This window comes from Scardinius erythrophthalmus (genome assembly GCF_964197995.2).
Source record: "Scardinius erythrophthalmus genome assembly, chromosome: 1".
Lineage (NCBI taxonomy): Eukaryota > Metazoa > Chordata > Actinopteri > Cypriniformes > Leuciscidae > Scardinius > Scardinius erythrophthalmus.
The window spans coordinates 68,108,782-68,124,076 of NC_138221.1; the positions used below are offsets into that span (position 1 = coordinate 68,108,782).

The window sequence follows — 15,295 nt, forward strand, 5'->3', positions numbered from 1 at the left end:
ACAGGCAAACAGACTCACGGGCATAAAGCTTGAGATCGGATCTTTTAAATGAAGTAATTTATATAAAAAACAAATATTCTCAGCTTCTGTAATCTGTATAAAAAGAGAGCGACTCCTGTCGAGCTCATTACGAGCTAATTCACAGTAATGTGACCACTCCCCGGAGAGCGCGTGCTATTCAAACGCAAATCCTGAGAACTATTTCAGAGCTGTGAAACAGCCTGATGAACATTCATCAGAAATGTCTAGAACTAAATTTTGAAGGGAGAATAATTGATAAGCCTGATGAAATTACTGATATATTTAACAATTATTTTGTTGACTCAGTTCAGAGTTTGACTGATAAATATGGAAGTAGATATAAAGAACTAAATTCCGTAAATTCAGTAAAACCTGCATTTTATCTAACCACGGTTTCAGAGATTAAAATTCAGAATATTATAAAGGATTTAAAACATTCTAATGCCAAATATATAGATGGTTTGGATTGTACATTTTTAAAATGTAATAGTGATACTTTTTTAGCCTCAATTACTCATTTTGTTAATTTATCAATTGGACAGTCTATTTTCCCAAATTGTTGGAAAACTGGATTAGTTACTCCAGTTCTCAAGGCAGGTGATCCGAGTAAAGTTTAAAATTATAGGCCGATCTCAATTTTATCAACAGTGTCTAAAATATTAGAAAAGGTGGTAACTGAGCAAATAGTAAATTACTTAAATGCACAAAATAACTTATTGTGCCCTATGCAATTTGGGTTCCGCAAACAGCATTCAACGGAAACGGCTGTATGTCATTTTATCGAGCATGTGAGGTCAAAATTAGATAAAGGTGGGGTTGTGGGTGCAGTATTCCTTGATTTGAAAAAGGCATTCGATACATTAAATCATAATGTTTTAATGTCTAAATTATTATATTTTAATTTTTCGGTAGAAGCAATGAAATGGATCGAATCTTACCTTACATCAAGGAAACAGTGTACCCGGATTGAAATGCAGGTATCGTCTTTGAGAGAGTGTTTCACAGGAGTACCGCAGGGGTCTGTATTAGGGCCATTACTTTTTAGTTTGTATTTGAATGATTTACCTGATGTTTGCCCGGATATAAATATTCAAATGTACGCCGATGACACTGTTGTATATGTACATGGTAAAACAAATGATCAAGTTGCACAAAAATTAAATGTCGCAATGTCCAAAATTTCGGACTGGCTTACTCAGTGTTGTTTAACATTAAATGTTCAGAAAACTGCCTGTATGTATTTTAAAATTAAAAGGAAGGAGGAGAATCTTCCTGATATATTAGTCTGTGGTGAAAAATTACAAATTGTGTCAGATTTTAAATATCTTGGAGTTATTTTAGATACGCACTTAACATTTGAAAAGCATATAAAAAAAATAGTTCGCGCAGTGACACCTCAACTCAGAAACTTTAAATTTTTACGAAGTCAACTTTCACTGGAAGCTGCAAGAATTTATTTGCATTCTTTAATTTTTTCTCATTTTTCTTATTGTATTACTTCATGGTCACAATTAGGAAAATCTACTCTCAGACCTTTATATATCTTATACAAACGTGCTTTAAAGGCATTTGACAAGAAACCGAATAGATACCATCATTGTTTTATAATCCAAAAGCACAATTTCCTTACTTTTGACAATTTTATTATATTTCACAATTGTTGTTTAATGTATAAAATTGTAAATGATCTTGCACCTCCTCCCTTAAAAGCATTTGTTGCTTCACGTAGAGAAAACATAAGACAAACAAGGGCTTCATCAAGAGGTGACTGTGAAGCACATTTTAGAGTTACTGAGTTTGGTCTATCAGCTTTTTCAGTAAGAGCTGTTAAGGGATGGAATGGATTACCAATTGCTATTAGACAATGTCGTACTTTGACACAGTTCAAGCTGCATTTGAAAATGTGGTTAAAAAGGAATCAGGTCTGTAATCATTAAATACTCTTGTTTTGTCAAGGTTTTATAGTCATGGGGGATTGATTTTGTAATATTATGTGAATATTGATGTATTTATTGTTAATTGATAGATAATGTGTCGTATATTTTTCTCTTGTGGGATATTATATTGTATGTAATGTGATTTGATTCTTTCTGCCCAGGGACTGCAGATGAAATTTAGCTCTGCAGCTAATTCTGGGACAGTTTCGTACTGTCCATTGTCCCTGTCAAATAAATAAAAATGAAATGAAAATCAGCTGTAAACAAAGCGCGTCGCGACTCCTCGCGAGTGAGACATTATAGCCTACCTTATGGAGAAAAGATTCCTCAGAACAGTGCTGATGAGGAGCAATATCTCCTGAAATGAGGAGCAGATTCCGCTGAGGAGTGAGGTAGGCTGTTTTCTTTTCTCACGTATGGAATAACGTTAGTGTAGGCCTATGTAAACCGCAAAAAGATGAATCGCATTTCTATAATATGACTCGCCTTTCTGTGGGATGAATGAAGAGGACATATTTGTAAAGACTGTTTAGCCTAAATATGAATCGCGCGTCTGTGTGTGAAAGAATAAACTGCTTTGCTATAGCCTACTGAGATGAGTAAAAATCGACTGGAATATGTTGAAATAAAATGTATTTGTATAAGCAATGTATTAAACTGCAAAAAAAATACTATTTTTGTCAAAAATAAATTCATAGACTAAGATGTTAGATGTTCCAATGTTGGCTATATTCAAACTAATGAATACATATGATATAATGTAGGCCTATAATCTTTTTTTTTTTTTTTTTTTTTTTTTACAAAGAAAGAGTACACTTGAAATATTGTTGAAATTGTAATTATTGTTGTAATTGTAACATTTTTAATAAAATAGCAAAACATATTTACAAGAGAGATGTAAGCGAAATCTTAAATGGTCAATATAAGTCTTCTTCTAAATACATCTTTTGTCCTTGCATTGTGGCTCAGTCAGTTTCACACCTGAGTGAATGGCTCATTATGCAGAGTGGGTGGGACATTCATAATCTAAGGTGTAAACTACTCCTCCCCCTTGCATATTGGCTTTCCAAGCAAAACCTGTTTTACACCATTTAAATCAATGTATTTTTTTTTTTGTGAACGATAAAGCAAGACTATTTTTACATCAGTTTGAAGCTAGAACTCAAAGGGACAACATCCATTAGTCAAAAGTCTTGTGGACACATATTTAATATGTGTTTTGTGGTCTTAATTCAGCAACTTTCATTTTAATTTTTTCCAATAACCACGCATAAACATTATTCTCTTAAAAATACAAACATCTACATACACGTTGCTCGCATATTATGGTAGCCCTGTTTGTGCTATATAGAGTGAATTTACACCTTTGCCATTAACATGTTTATAAATAACTGAAAAAAGCACAAATGTCAAGGCATGTCAGAACATCTCAAGGACCCCAAAAACAGCTTGGTCCCCAGAGGGTTAATAAGGCTGCATTTTAATTCACCTAAATCGGGTACATATTTACACAGCATTTTGAAAAAATATTATATATAGTAATTACATAAGTTTTTTCTTTTTACTTTTATTACGAGAGCCAGTAATAGCATCTGCAAATGGAACACAAGTCCGCAAGTCTTTTTTTAAAAATTTTTATTTATATTCAAGCTGCTTATTCATTTGTTGTTGTTTTTTTTTTTTTTTTTTTTTTTACAAGTCCGCAAGTCACAAGTGTTGCAGTCAAGCTTCATGTCGAACCATTTTCTTTTCACTTCTGGGACTGTTCGTTTAACAGATGAAACTCCATTAACTGCATCTGTAATATGCTGCCAAGCATTTTTACCTAAAGCATTTAGGTATTATTACCTAAAAAATCCTCTTTTTTAGGACCTGATACGCCACTATGTACGCTTGAAAATAAAATGTGGCGTTTTGAATGAACTTCTGATCATAAAACTTCAATTTCTGCATCTGAGAAATGTCTCTTCTTCATTCGCTTTTGAGAAGACATGTTGAAATCCTTCGTTTCGTGTCATAATATGATGCCCATATATAGTTGTCAGTCGGTTTTAATGGGCGGGATTTATGGTAATTGAGAATGAGCGTGCACGCGCGTCCCATTTACGACTGATTGGAATTCATTAACACACACACACATTTCACTATCAAATCTGACGTTTACGAAGTTTTTGTGAATCAGGAGAAGAATTTTCGGGAATGTCTCTTTACGCGCAAATCACTCACATATTTACTCTTATATTTACGAATGTTTCATGAATGAGACCCATTATCTTTACAGTTACTTCTATACATGAAGTGTAATGACCAGGAACAATGGAGGTACTCACTAGTGATGTTACATATGACACTGAAGCTTCAAAGCGCTTATCGAGTACACAGCGCAATTTCTCATGAAGATCCATGTTGGAGCGCGGATTGTTTTCAGAGAAACATGATCAACGAAAAACAACACACACAAGTCTGAAAGACTAATTTATTTATTTTATTTTTTTTTAAAATAGCTTCCAAATTCTTACTGTTAAATAACGTGACGCTTGTAATCACAGCCAATTTTGAAATTGGGTAATCTCAGCATCACTAATTGTAATCAATCACAGGTCCTTGTAAGGATAATTGATGGGTTGAAGAGCCGTGTTTTTTATTGTAGTGTATATTCTCTAAAAATTAAGCACACTGACATGAACACTTACTGTTGTTGTAGATTATCTCAGTGTTTGGTGACAGAGGAAGGTTGTGCTGCTCTGGCTTCAGCTCTGAGTTCAAACCCTTCACACCTGAGAGAGCTGGATCTGAGCTACAATCACCCAGGAGAATCAGGAGTGAAGCTGCTCTCTGATGCTATGAACCATCCAGACTGCACACTGGACAAACTCAAGTAAGTGGATCAGTAGGAATCATCCTGGCTGGTGTGTATGTGAGAGAGACTGAGAGTTTTTAATAGTTTTTGAACACTGAAGGGGTCCCAGTGTGTTAAAAAATGACACCAAGCAGTCCTGACAAAGCATCCAGACGAGTTGTTAGTGAGAATGTGTTGAGAAAATAATGTATAGACTCTGATACTATAGAAGCTGTAGAAACCTCACAAAGACATAGTACTGGAACTCCCTCCTTCATTTCCCAACATACTCTTTAAGAGACCTCCATCTTACACCGATCACCCAGACAGATAACCTTCTCGAACATGTCTGTGAACCCATTTATGACACGGCGCGCGTGTGAGAGTTATTATTATATATATATATGTTTAAAACTTTATTTCACAGTCAATTTACAAATATATAAAATACAAAAATTAAATCCCCCATAAAAGTACAGAGAACATGTTATTATAACAGCACTGCATTTCAAAAGATGTCATATTGTTCATTACTATAATGTTAAATATCAACAACAATCCTAGACATAAAGGCATGAACAGCCACAATTGTTGTTTTGGAAAGCAATTTTCAGACTTTTTCTTTTTTTTTTCACCCATCCAAGCATTTGCCTTCAAACAGTATCACTTATCACATTTATTAAAAACTGTGACAAAGCATTTTTAATCATGTATAACCTATCGTACACGTTTCTGTTGAGTTTGAGTGTGATGGCCAATCAGTGGCGTTCAGATTAGTCATCGCTGAACCGAAGTGCACGTTTTCTCTGGCTGAATTCTGACTGAAACTCGAGAATTATCCCATCATAAACAACAAAGTGTCAGATTTCTGTCACTTCTGTCTAGTTTAATTATTGGTTTTGTGACAGAGCTCTGACACTCTCGGTTTTGTCTCGTCTTTGTCTGAGTGCACAGTTACGAGCGTGCTCGAGCCGTGCACTATGGCAAGCCAAAGTATTCATAAACGCCTGGTCAGGCGTCTGATTGCACACTGACATGTCAAAAGCGTGCGTTTCGACAGCCAAACGCGCGATTTGCCATAAAAGCATGCGTTCTTAACGTGCACTTTGGGGTCACCAAAGAAACGTTTTTGACACGTGTTTATCGTAACAAAAATTGGCGTCGAAAACATGTGTTTTGAGTAGGACAAAACGCACGTTATGAACACGTTATGAACGTGTAAACAGGTAAACCAAACAGGCAGTGCAAACGTGTGTGAAGTGTCCAAACAGGCGAAAAGAACGTGCTCGTTCCCTATAGTGTTCTGAAATGGTGCTTAATATTTATTTTATAACCTGTGATACTTTTTTCAGGATTTTTTGATTATTTAAAAGTTGTCGAGTTGTTACGAGCGTGCTCGATCCGTGCACTATGGCAAGCTAAAGTATTCTTAAACGCCTGGTCAGGCGTCTGATTGCACACTGACACGTCAAAAGTGTGAGTTTCGCCATAAAAGCACGCGTTCTTAACTAAACGCGCGTCCTCGACATGTGATCTGCTATTTAAAATGCACGAAAACGTCGAAAACGTGTTTAGAGTAGGACAAAACGCACGTTATGAACGTGTAAACAGGTAAACCAAACAGGCAGTGCAAACGTGTGTGAAGTGTCCAAACAGGCGAAAAGAACGTGCTCGTTCCCTATAGTGTTCTCGAAATCGCTCGGCGAAGGCGTCATTGCTCGAGTCTGTCATGCTTTTGTCCCTGTATGTGGTTTAGGACTCTTGTATTATCATTAAAAATTAAAGTTAATCATTAATCATTTTATACATTTGGATTATTGAAATAAATATGTAATTGCAATCAAGTATTTTCTTTTAGTGGCAACTTATGTGGCATTATTGCAAATGTATGTGGCATTATTGCAATAAGAAGACACTTCAAAAACAAAAAAAATCTGATTTATACTGATTTAATACTGATTTAATGTATTTTAAAATGATTAACTATATATTCATAACAAAAGCTGTTAGAAGAGCAGTAAGTCACATCCAGAAAATGAATGGATCTCTATGGGGCAATTACACTTTCACAGCATTAATGTATAGATGAGAAGTAAACAAAACAATTATATATTTGTATTATTAAAATTTTTTTTATTTTATTTTTTTTAAGTTCTTAAACAAGAGCAGTACGACAACTGTTTCTCCACAGCAATGTGCATTCTGGTCCAACCAAGTCTAGCAAGGAAACACTGGCAATATGCGAGAGATCTCTTGAGATTCTTTGTGCTACAGTGCAGAGAACTGTGGAGAAGCTTTCCTTGTGTACAATGTCCAGCAGATGCTCACTATTGCAGATGTTGGGGGATGGTGGTGTGTGTGTGTGTGTGTGTGTGTGTGTGTGCACATTTAACATTGTGCTTGTAGTATAGTGTTGCATCATCATTTCTGTGTTTTTCATGACAAGTTATCGGTTTTATGGTCTAGTGGGGCATTATGGATCCTATATGGGGTCAAAAAAGACCCCGAACATCCGGAGCGTGACTTTAACAACATACAGCCAGATATTGCATTCATTTATTTATTTATCCAAACCTTGTTTAGGGCTGTCCAATAGCACATAACTGTGAAAAGCCTTTTTACATTTCCTTGATTGGAATAATAGGGTAAACTTAGTGGCATGGGAGGCCAGAGCAAATTAATTTACCATTTTATCTAATAGTGAAAGAACAAATCCACTATTGAATTCCCACGATTTTTTCAATATAAAATAAAAATAGAGAAACGGATTAAGGCAGCCAGAATAACGAAACGGGGGTGTTGTGAGGTTTTGTGCTCGTGCACGGCTGCACGCGAAGTCAGAGCTGAAGAAGAAGCTGGCTCAAAACCTCACAACACCCTCCCCCTGTCGGTGATTGGTTGGAACACTATTTGTTTTGGTTTTGAGTGGTTGGTGAAACCAGTTGTTTTTGTGTGCAGATCTCAGAGCCTAGGCTGCCTACAGAGACGCGTTTTTTTGACGGCATGCTTATGGGGCGGGCAGCTAGCGGGTCGTTAGGAAAGATTAGATGAATGTGACTTTTTTTTTTTTTTGGGCCTGAAATCACTGATACAACCTTTAAGAAAATACATTAAATGTTATTAAAATTAAGGATGAACTATAACTTCATGAATAAAATGAGCATGGACCTCAACCTGTCCTGTCAGCAGAGTGTCCTGTGTCATAAAGGGCTTTGAAATAAACACACAAACTACACACTGAACACACATGCTAAACCATCTCATTAAACACAGATTAATGTCTTGTTGCTAACGTTACCATTAACCGCTTTCACACACGCACACAATATAAAATACACAATAAAATACACGATGATAAATATAAAATCCAATACACAATACCTATATAAAACACTATTATTTACACGATTACTACTGAAAGAACTGCTATTAACTGCACATTCACTATATAAAATTCACTGGAGGAAAAAGTTTGCGTGGCCGTCGTCAGATTTGGAAGTCGCTCAAAAGGCTCTTTCGCGGTTGTGGCTTCAGTCGACTTCAGTGAGGCGCGGTGGTTTATGGGATGAGTAGTTCCTTCGCTCGGAAATGAAAATATGTACACAGTCTTGTACCTTTGACTTTTTTTGGATTTTCTCTTCATTTTTTCGCTCGAAATGATATGTTGTATGCTTATGAGTTCAGCCGTAGCTGGTTATCCTCAGACATGCTCTAAAACTCTTTAGATATGGATTTTCCCAAAACGTCAATGGGAGAAATGAATGGGAAATTTACTTCCGGCACCTAAGCGCTCTCGGGCTGTGGGCGGGACTGTGATGCTCTATTGTGGTTGCGGTGTGTCACATGACTAGCAATGACACATCACCATGGAAACAATAAAGTGATACGCTATAAATAACATTCGCCTTTGATAAAATAGCGAATAAGACATTTGTTTTTTTTTTTGTGTCAATTTTGTTTGTTCTATTTGCATGCAGTTTGCAAAGTGACAAAATGAAGCAAAGCACAACTTGTCCACACTTATTTTATTTTAATTCAATGTTATCATAGGCAAAACACAATTGCTTTATTATTATTATTTACTTTTGAACAAAGTCTTATTTCATGCAAAGTGATAATATAATTGCACTTTTATTTTCTCTATTTGAAAGTTTGTAATGCTGTTATTTTATGTTATGTTTTTAAGATGTGATGTTAATAAAATACATTGTATTAACCCTTTGTTACCTCCAAAGTGGAGAATGCCAGAAAAAGTTTGAGAAACGCTGCTCTAAACCACTGCTCTATATAGAGTGACTGGATAGCTCATGACGTCATAAACAGTGAAGCCACCGCGCCGCCATATTGGTATTCTCTAGTGAGTTCACGCCTTCTATTGAATCAATAGGAAATTTTATGATTTGACTGAGAAAACATTGCCTAACGAGACACCGTTTTTAAATCTAAAGTCTCCTTGTATATTTTTATAATGGGTACTTGGGTACAAGTCAGGTACTTGGGGGGACTGTATGAAACAACAATTATATAACGGTCGACTACGCCACCCGGTATATACCGGGAACTCAGCCCCAAGACAGGGGGCGCACAGGTTCGTAACCAGAAGAAATGGGTGAGCAGAGAGACATAGGCCAGGGAGTACCAAAGATGAAGCAGCTTTATTCAAATACACAATTTAAAACCATCAATACATTAACATCAAGGGCTCAATATTCACATGTCAAAAAGAAAAGGAAAACAAACACCACTTTTCAAAATAAAGAAATAATAAATACAAAAAAAACAAATACAAGAGAAAGCTTAATTAGGAGGGAGATGGCCTGCTGTGACCCTCAATTCACACAACCCACTTAATATCCACACACACTCACTCTGGTGAAGTCAAGTCACTCAATAAGCACAACACTCAATGTGAACCCCGTTAAACAGCGGCTAAACCCCTCCTCTATACACTTTCTTCATCACGCTGTTTACGAGGGAAAAGAAAAGACAAACAATAAACATTAACTAACTGGTAAAAGCCAGCCCCAAAAAGAAAGAAACAGTCAGTTCACAAACATAAAAAATAATAAGAATACACAAAAAAAAACAATTAAATTTCAAAAACAATTTCACTCTCGTTTTGGAACTCAAAATAAACTTAAACAAAAGAAAAATAAATTATACAAAATACGCAAAAATGAGCACTAGACAAAATAAAGAAAAATCTCAATTACAATTCGGAGCAAAGCAAGAGACAAATCAAAATGAAACAAACATGCCACGGTCGGCCGCACACTCAGAGCAGAGCAAGCCAGCGAGAAAACAGCCACGCTTCCACTTCAGTTCTCACACTGCGGCGAGCAATCGTCCCGGTGTTACGGATCAACTGGGGATCATGTTAACTGGGGACGCGCGCGTGCATGCAGATAGTTTTACCTGGATTTCCAGCAGATGTTGAACGCCGGTGACAGATTCGTCACAGCGAATCTTTCACTGAGCAGATTTAAAAGCTTTCCACGTTATTGGTAAATGTTTGTATCATATTAGGACACTGTTGTTTACTCTGTCGCTGCTCTGCTGAATGTTTCAGACGCATTTAAGGGAAGTTTTAATGTGTTTTAATTTCACGACACAGACCACGGCCACATTATTGTTACATTCGTTTCAATGAAATTGAATATCTGACGACAACTGTAAGTAGATTAAATAAATTATGCTATTGACATTGTGTCTTTGCAGTGCGTGTGTATTCGCAGATTATTGTTATCATGCCAATTTGTGGCTTAATTTAAATTGAGCAGCAATACTGCTGTGGTAAAAGGGATGTCAAGCATGTATTTATTATTTATTTTAATGTTACTGAGGAATGAGTTAAAGCATAACGCATACAGTAGGCTAGACTCCATAAATGTTCCTAAAGAGTGTTGAAAATTGAGAAGCCATAGCTTATGGATCCAGTGAATTACCCACAGCATTTATTCAGAGAAATGTTCAACAAACATATTCATTAGCTAACAGGTATGAAAGCAACAATAACAAAAGGAAGAAAAAAAAATAGGCAAATGTGCATGCATGCAGGACAGACGTATTTGCCAACAGTGGGAGATCTGACCACACAGTCCCACCTTCAACATCCTGAACATTCAATTTAGGGGAGAACAAACTATAGAATAAGTTGCATGTTAATGAAGAACAGTCACTTGTTTTGCAGTGTATATGTGTAAATTTTTCTTACCCATTGGCCAGTTTGGCCTTCATACCTATGCTGCTCTCCATCTAATATAATCATGTTATATTAGTAAATAAATGTCACAGTTGTATTATCTTTTTAAGAACAATTTAACACACCATCACCCTTCATTGTGAAATGTTCACATCTCCTTCTATATATAATCACGCTCCTTTCTTGAGCAGCGATCGGGATGTTGGTTATCCTGCAAAGTTTTTGATTTGTCTAACTTTAATTGCGTCCATTTGCTGTGGCAGTATATGGCCTAACAACGACACTTAATTTATAGACCTTTTAATCTGTTCCTAACGGTTAGCAGACGACAATAATGAAAGCACATGATGTGATGAATAACAAGTAAAGAGAATATGTTAATGAGATTCATGGTACCAGTCAAATGAAGAGAACTGGCATAATTTAAATGTATATTACATAAAAAGATTGTGTCATGTTTCTTTTGTTAAAGAGGTCAGCAAAAAAGTAAACAATAAAGTATTTCCTATTGTTTTAGAGAGCTAGGGTCATGCTAATCGTGTGAGGTGACAAATGATTAAGAGGTTAGTGATGTAGGCCTATGAGAATATTAGCCATAGAGAATATCAGTATATTTTTGTAATAATTCATTATCACTATATCATATGTTTTGCTTATTTCAGTAATACAATTTGTGTTTGCCTCTCAGTGTTTTTCACATGACTTTAATCACTAAAGACAAAGTGTTCTCTACATGTCCAATACAAGACATTAGATACACAACATTCAAGTTCATGCTCCTACTGAGCATAATGTACATGTACACATGTGGCAGACGCTTTTATCCAAAGCAACTTACATTGCATTTCAAGGTACACATTTACATTCTTATCAGTTCTTGCTTTCCCTGGGAATAGAACCCATGGACTTGACGTTGCAAGCGCCAACGTTCTACTGTTTGAGCTACAGGAAAACTCAACACAATGTACAATTCAATATTACTATATTTGCTATATAGAATTGTTCTGAAAGAAGAAGAGTCAAAATTAGTTTTTATTTTTTATTTATTTATTTATTTATTTTTTATTTTATAAATCTGTTGAAAATGTTACAAGTTCATGAGATAATTAACTTCATGACCCTATAAGCAGCTGCTTTATGTCCAGGGAAAAGGATACGGAGGCGTCAGAGCTGGTTAAGAAAAGAGATCTTAATATAATCAGCAGAGTAAAATAAGCTGACAAGTGTTTTTATATAAAAAATAATAATCCATTATAAAATTAGGCTATATGCAGGTCAATAAATGCAACTGGAAAAAAATGTAAATGAATTTTTGTGAATGTATTTTTAACAATTTTTGTGAATGTAAATGAATTGCAATTTATGTTTCTTTTAGGTACTTTAATTTAATCTACATCTGTTGTTATTTGTGATTAGAACTCATGACAACACACTACAGAAAATATGATCCACTAATGTTGAGAAGAAGATTCTTACACGTCTTCTGAAGTGCGCGGACAAGTCTGTTCATCCAATGAAACCGAATGCCCCATGTTAACATAGGCGTGGTTTCTGAGCTTGACACTAAAGTATGTTAAACTTCTTTGAAATTGCGTCAAATACGCAGAAATATACACTTCAAAAACAAATCGCTTTATTATGCATACCAGTGTGTATACAACTGGCAAGGCCGCATTAATGCACGGGCTTACCATGGATCCGTGAAAAATGGCTGCGACGAATCTGTAGCCGTCTGGAAATCCAGGTAAAACTATCTTCGTGCACGTGCGTTCCCCCAGTTAACATGATCCCCAGTTGATCCGTAACACCGGCTCGCTGTTATGCAAGTTCAAGTTCGCTCCAACAAAAAGACGACCAAAATAAGCCCAGGCAAGACAGTGCGTTACATCAGCAGACCCGCATCTCGTCCCGCAATATAGAGGTGAAACCCTTGCTCCTTTCACTCAATCGGAAAAGACCTATATTTTTGTGGATTTGTCTGAATAGTGTTTCGTGGCCACGCATTAATAATACCTCAGCACGTTATACTAATTTCCCAGCAAGCAATTTCGCGTCTAATAGACGTCTAATAGCCGTCTAAACACAGCCCAGATGTCTAGGCTAAATCGAGGCTAATTTTGGGCTGTCAGTGAAAATCTAATAGACGTCTAAACATAGCCCAAGAATAGACAGCTATTGAATGACTACATATATACGTCTAATAGACGTCTAACCATAGCCCAAGAATAGACAATCAGACAGCTATTGAACGACTATATTTATACGTCCAATAGACGTCTAACCATAGCCCAAGAATAGACAGCTATTGAACGACTATATTTATACGTCCAATAGACGTCTAACCATAGCCCAAGAATAGACTAGTCATCAATTAGACCACTATTAAACGACTACATATATACGTCTAATAGACAGGCAATATGGGTCTAGGCTAAAACAAGGCTTATTTTGGGCTGTCAGTGAAAATCTAATAGACGTCTAACCATAGCCCAAGAATAGACTAGTCATCAATTACACTACATATACATGTAATAGACAACAAAATGAGGCATAAGGATTCTTTTCACTCAAATATAACAGGTTCTCATAAATTAAAATCCATCCAAACTAATTGAATATAAAGGGATTTATTTTGAACAATTATATAGACAACATTCAAACATAAAAATGAACAAATAAAACATTTGAAAAATATGTAAAACAAATTAAGATATTAAAATTTTTAATTAACAACTGTTTATTTAGATCCATAACCCCCACCCCCTGCCCTCCCTGGAGCTTGTTTGAAATGATTTGAAATAACGTTTTTTATTTCACATTCCGTAGCTGATGGACAGCTGGTCATCACTGCGTCTGCCAAATGAGAAAAAGGAAAGAATTATTGCTCAAGAAAAGCATTGTTGACAGTCATTTAACTAATTACAGTCAATCACTTTTGCTAGGATGCACACTAGAGCTGGCCAATATAGAGTTAACAGAATATAGATTGAGACTATATAATTTATATCAATATAGACTATAATTTATATCAATATAGACAATAATTTATATCAATATTATAAATATATCATCTTGGATGCCCATAAGGTGAGCTAAAACATATCAAAATTTAATTTCAAAGTGAACTATCACTATAAATCATTCTTTATCACTTACTCATATAACTCTAATAAACATAAAAAGATACTTACTCACTTATAAACTTACTCACTAATAAACTTACTCACTGTATAGGCGTAGTTCACTTAAAAAAAAAAAAAACATGTAATCATTTACTCACTTTCACTTGGTTCCAAACCTGTATATGTCTTTCTTCTGTTGAACACACACAAAAAAATATATATATTTTGATGAATGTTGGTAACAAGACATTTAATGGTAGTCATTGACAAGTACTTTGTTGACTGATTGCAAACAGTGTCTAAATCAAATAAAGTGGATTACATCACTCCAGTTCTGAGGTTTTTACACTGGCTATCTGTCTGTCAAAAAATTATAAAAATTAATATAAAAAAAAACTACAGTTGGTTATTAAAGTAACATTTTAAGGCCAAAGTAAATTTCTAATCTTCTGATGCACTGAACCATCCAGAGCAGACCTCTCAGGACATCTGGGACAGTAGCCAGCTACTTTTATATCTCCAAAGTCAAAACAAAACATGGAGAAGCAGCATTCAGATTTATATCTGAAACAAATTCACTGAAAACTGAATGTATGCTGCATATTTTAATTATTTACAAACAAGATTTTATGTTTTTTTTTTCTTTTCATGTTGCACTATGCTGCTGTTAAATTTTATATACTTACAAAATTTGCTTTAAATCAACTGTAATTTAAAAAACAAAATATACTGGTATCTTATTAATAATAAAAAAATAGTAATGATAAGTTTCATAGTTTCATGCTTAGGCTACCACATTCATTGAATTTAGATACATTTGCAATAACACGTGCAGGTAACGTTAACTTTTTGGAGAAAAATAGTACTCTGCAATGTTAATGTTAAAATGTCACGGTTCCTACACATTATAACAACTAACTAATTTAAACAATGAACATATCAAAAATAACACGCATACTTACAAGATCGAAGTATAAATGTTCAGATTTTCACTCAGACCGTTGCTCTCCGACAGCTGCCTCGTGTAAAATAAAATGGCGGAAATGTTTTTGCGAAATTTGGCTAAAGTGATCTAGTCGCGCAATGCCAGTAGTCCCAGTAGACATGTCTCAGTAGTGTTTCGATTGTGCCATCTAGCGGTTGGGAAATGCAATTGCATTTGATTTGATTTTTT

The 15,295-nt window shown here is 35.4% G+C and overlaps 1 protein-coding gene across 1 annotated transcript in view; it reads left to right on the plus strand.

The window, feature by feature from the left end:
* Nucleotides 1-15,295, plus strand: part of LOC308696531 (protein NLRC3-like) — a gene marked incomplete at its 3' end in the record, with an annotated part of 54,263 nt that overhangs the window by 27,068 nt on the left and 11,900 nt on the right. The window contains exon 5 of the mRNA XM_081375323.1: nucleotides 4,663-4,836. Within this exon, the coding sequence (XP_081231449.1) occupies nucleotides 4,663-4,836 (174 nt within the window). The remainder of the gene's footprint in view (nucleotides 1-4,662; nucleotides 4,837-15,295) is intronic.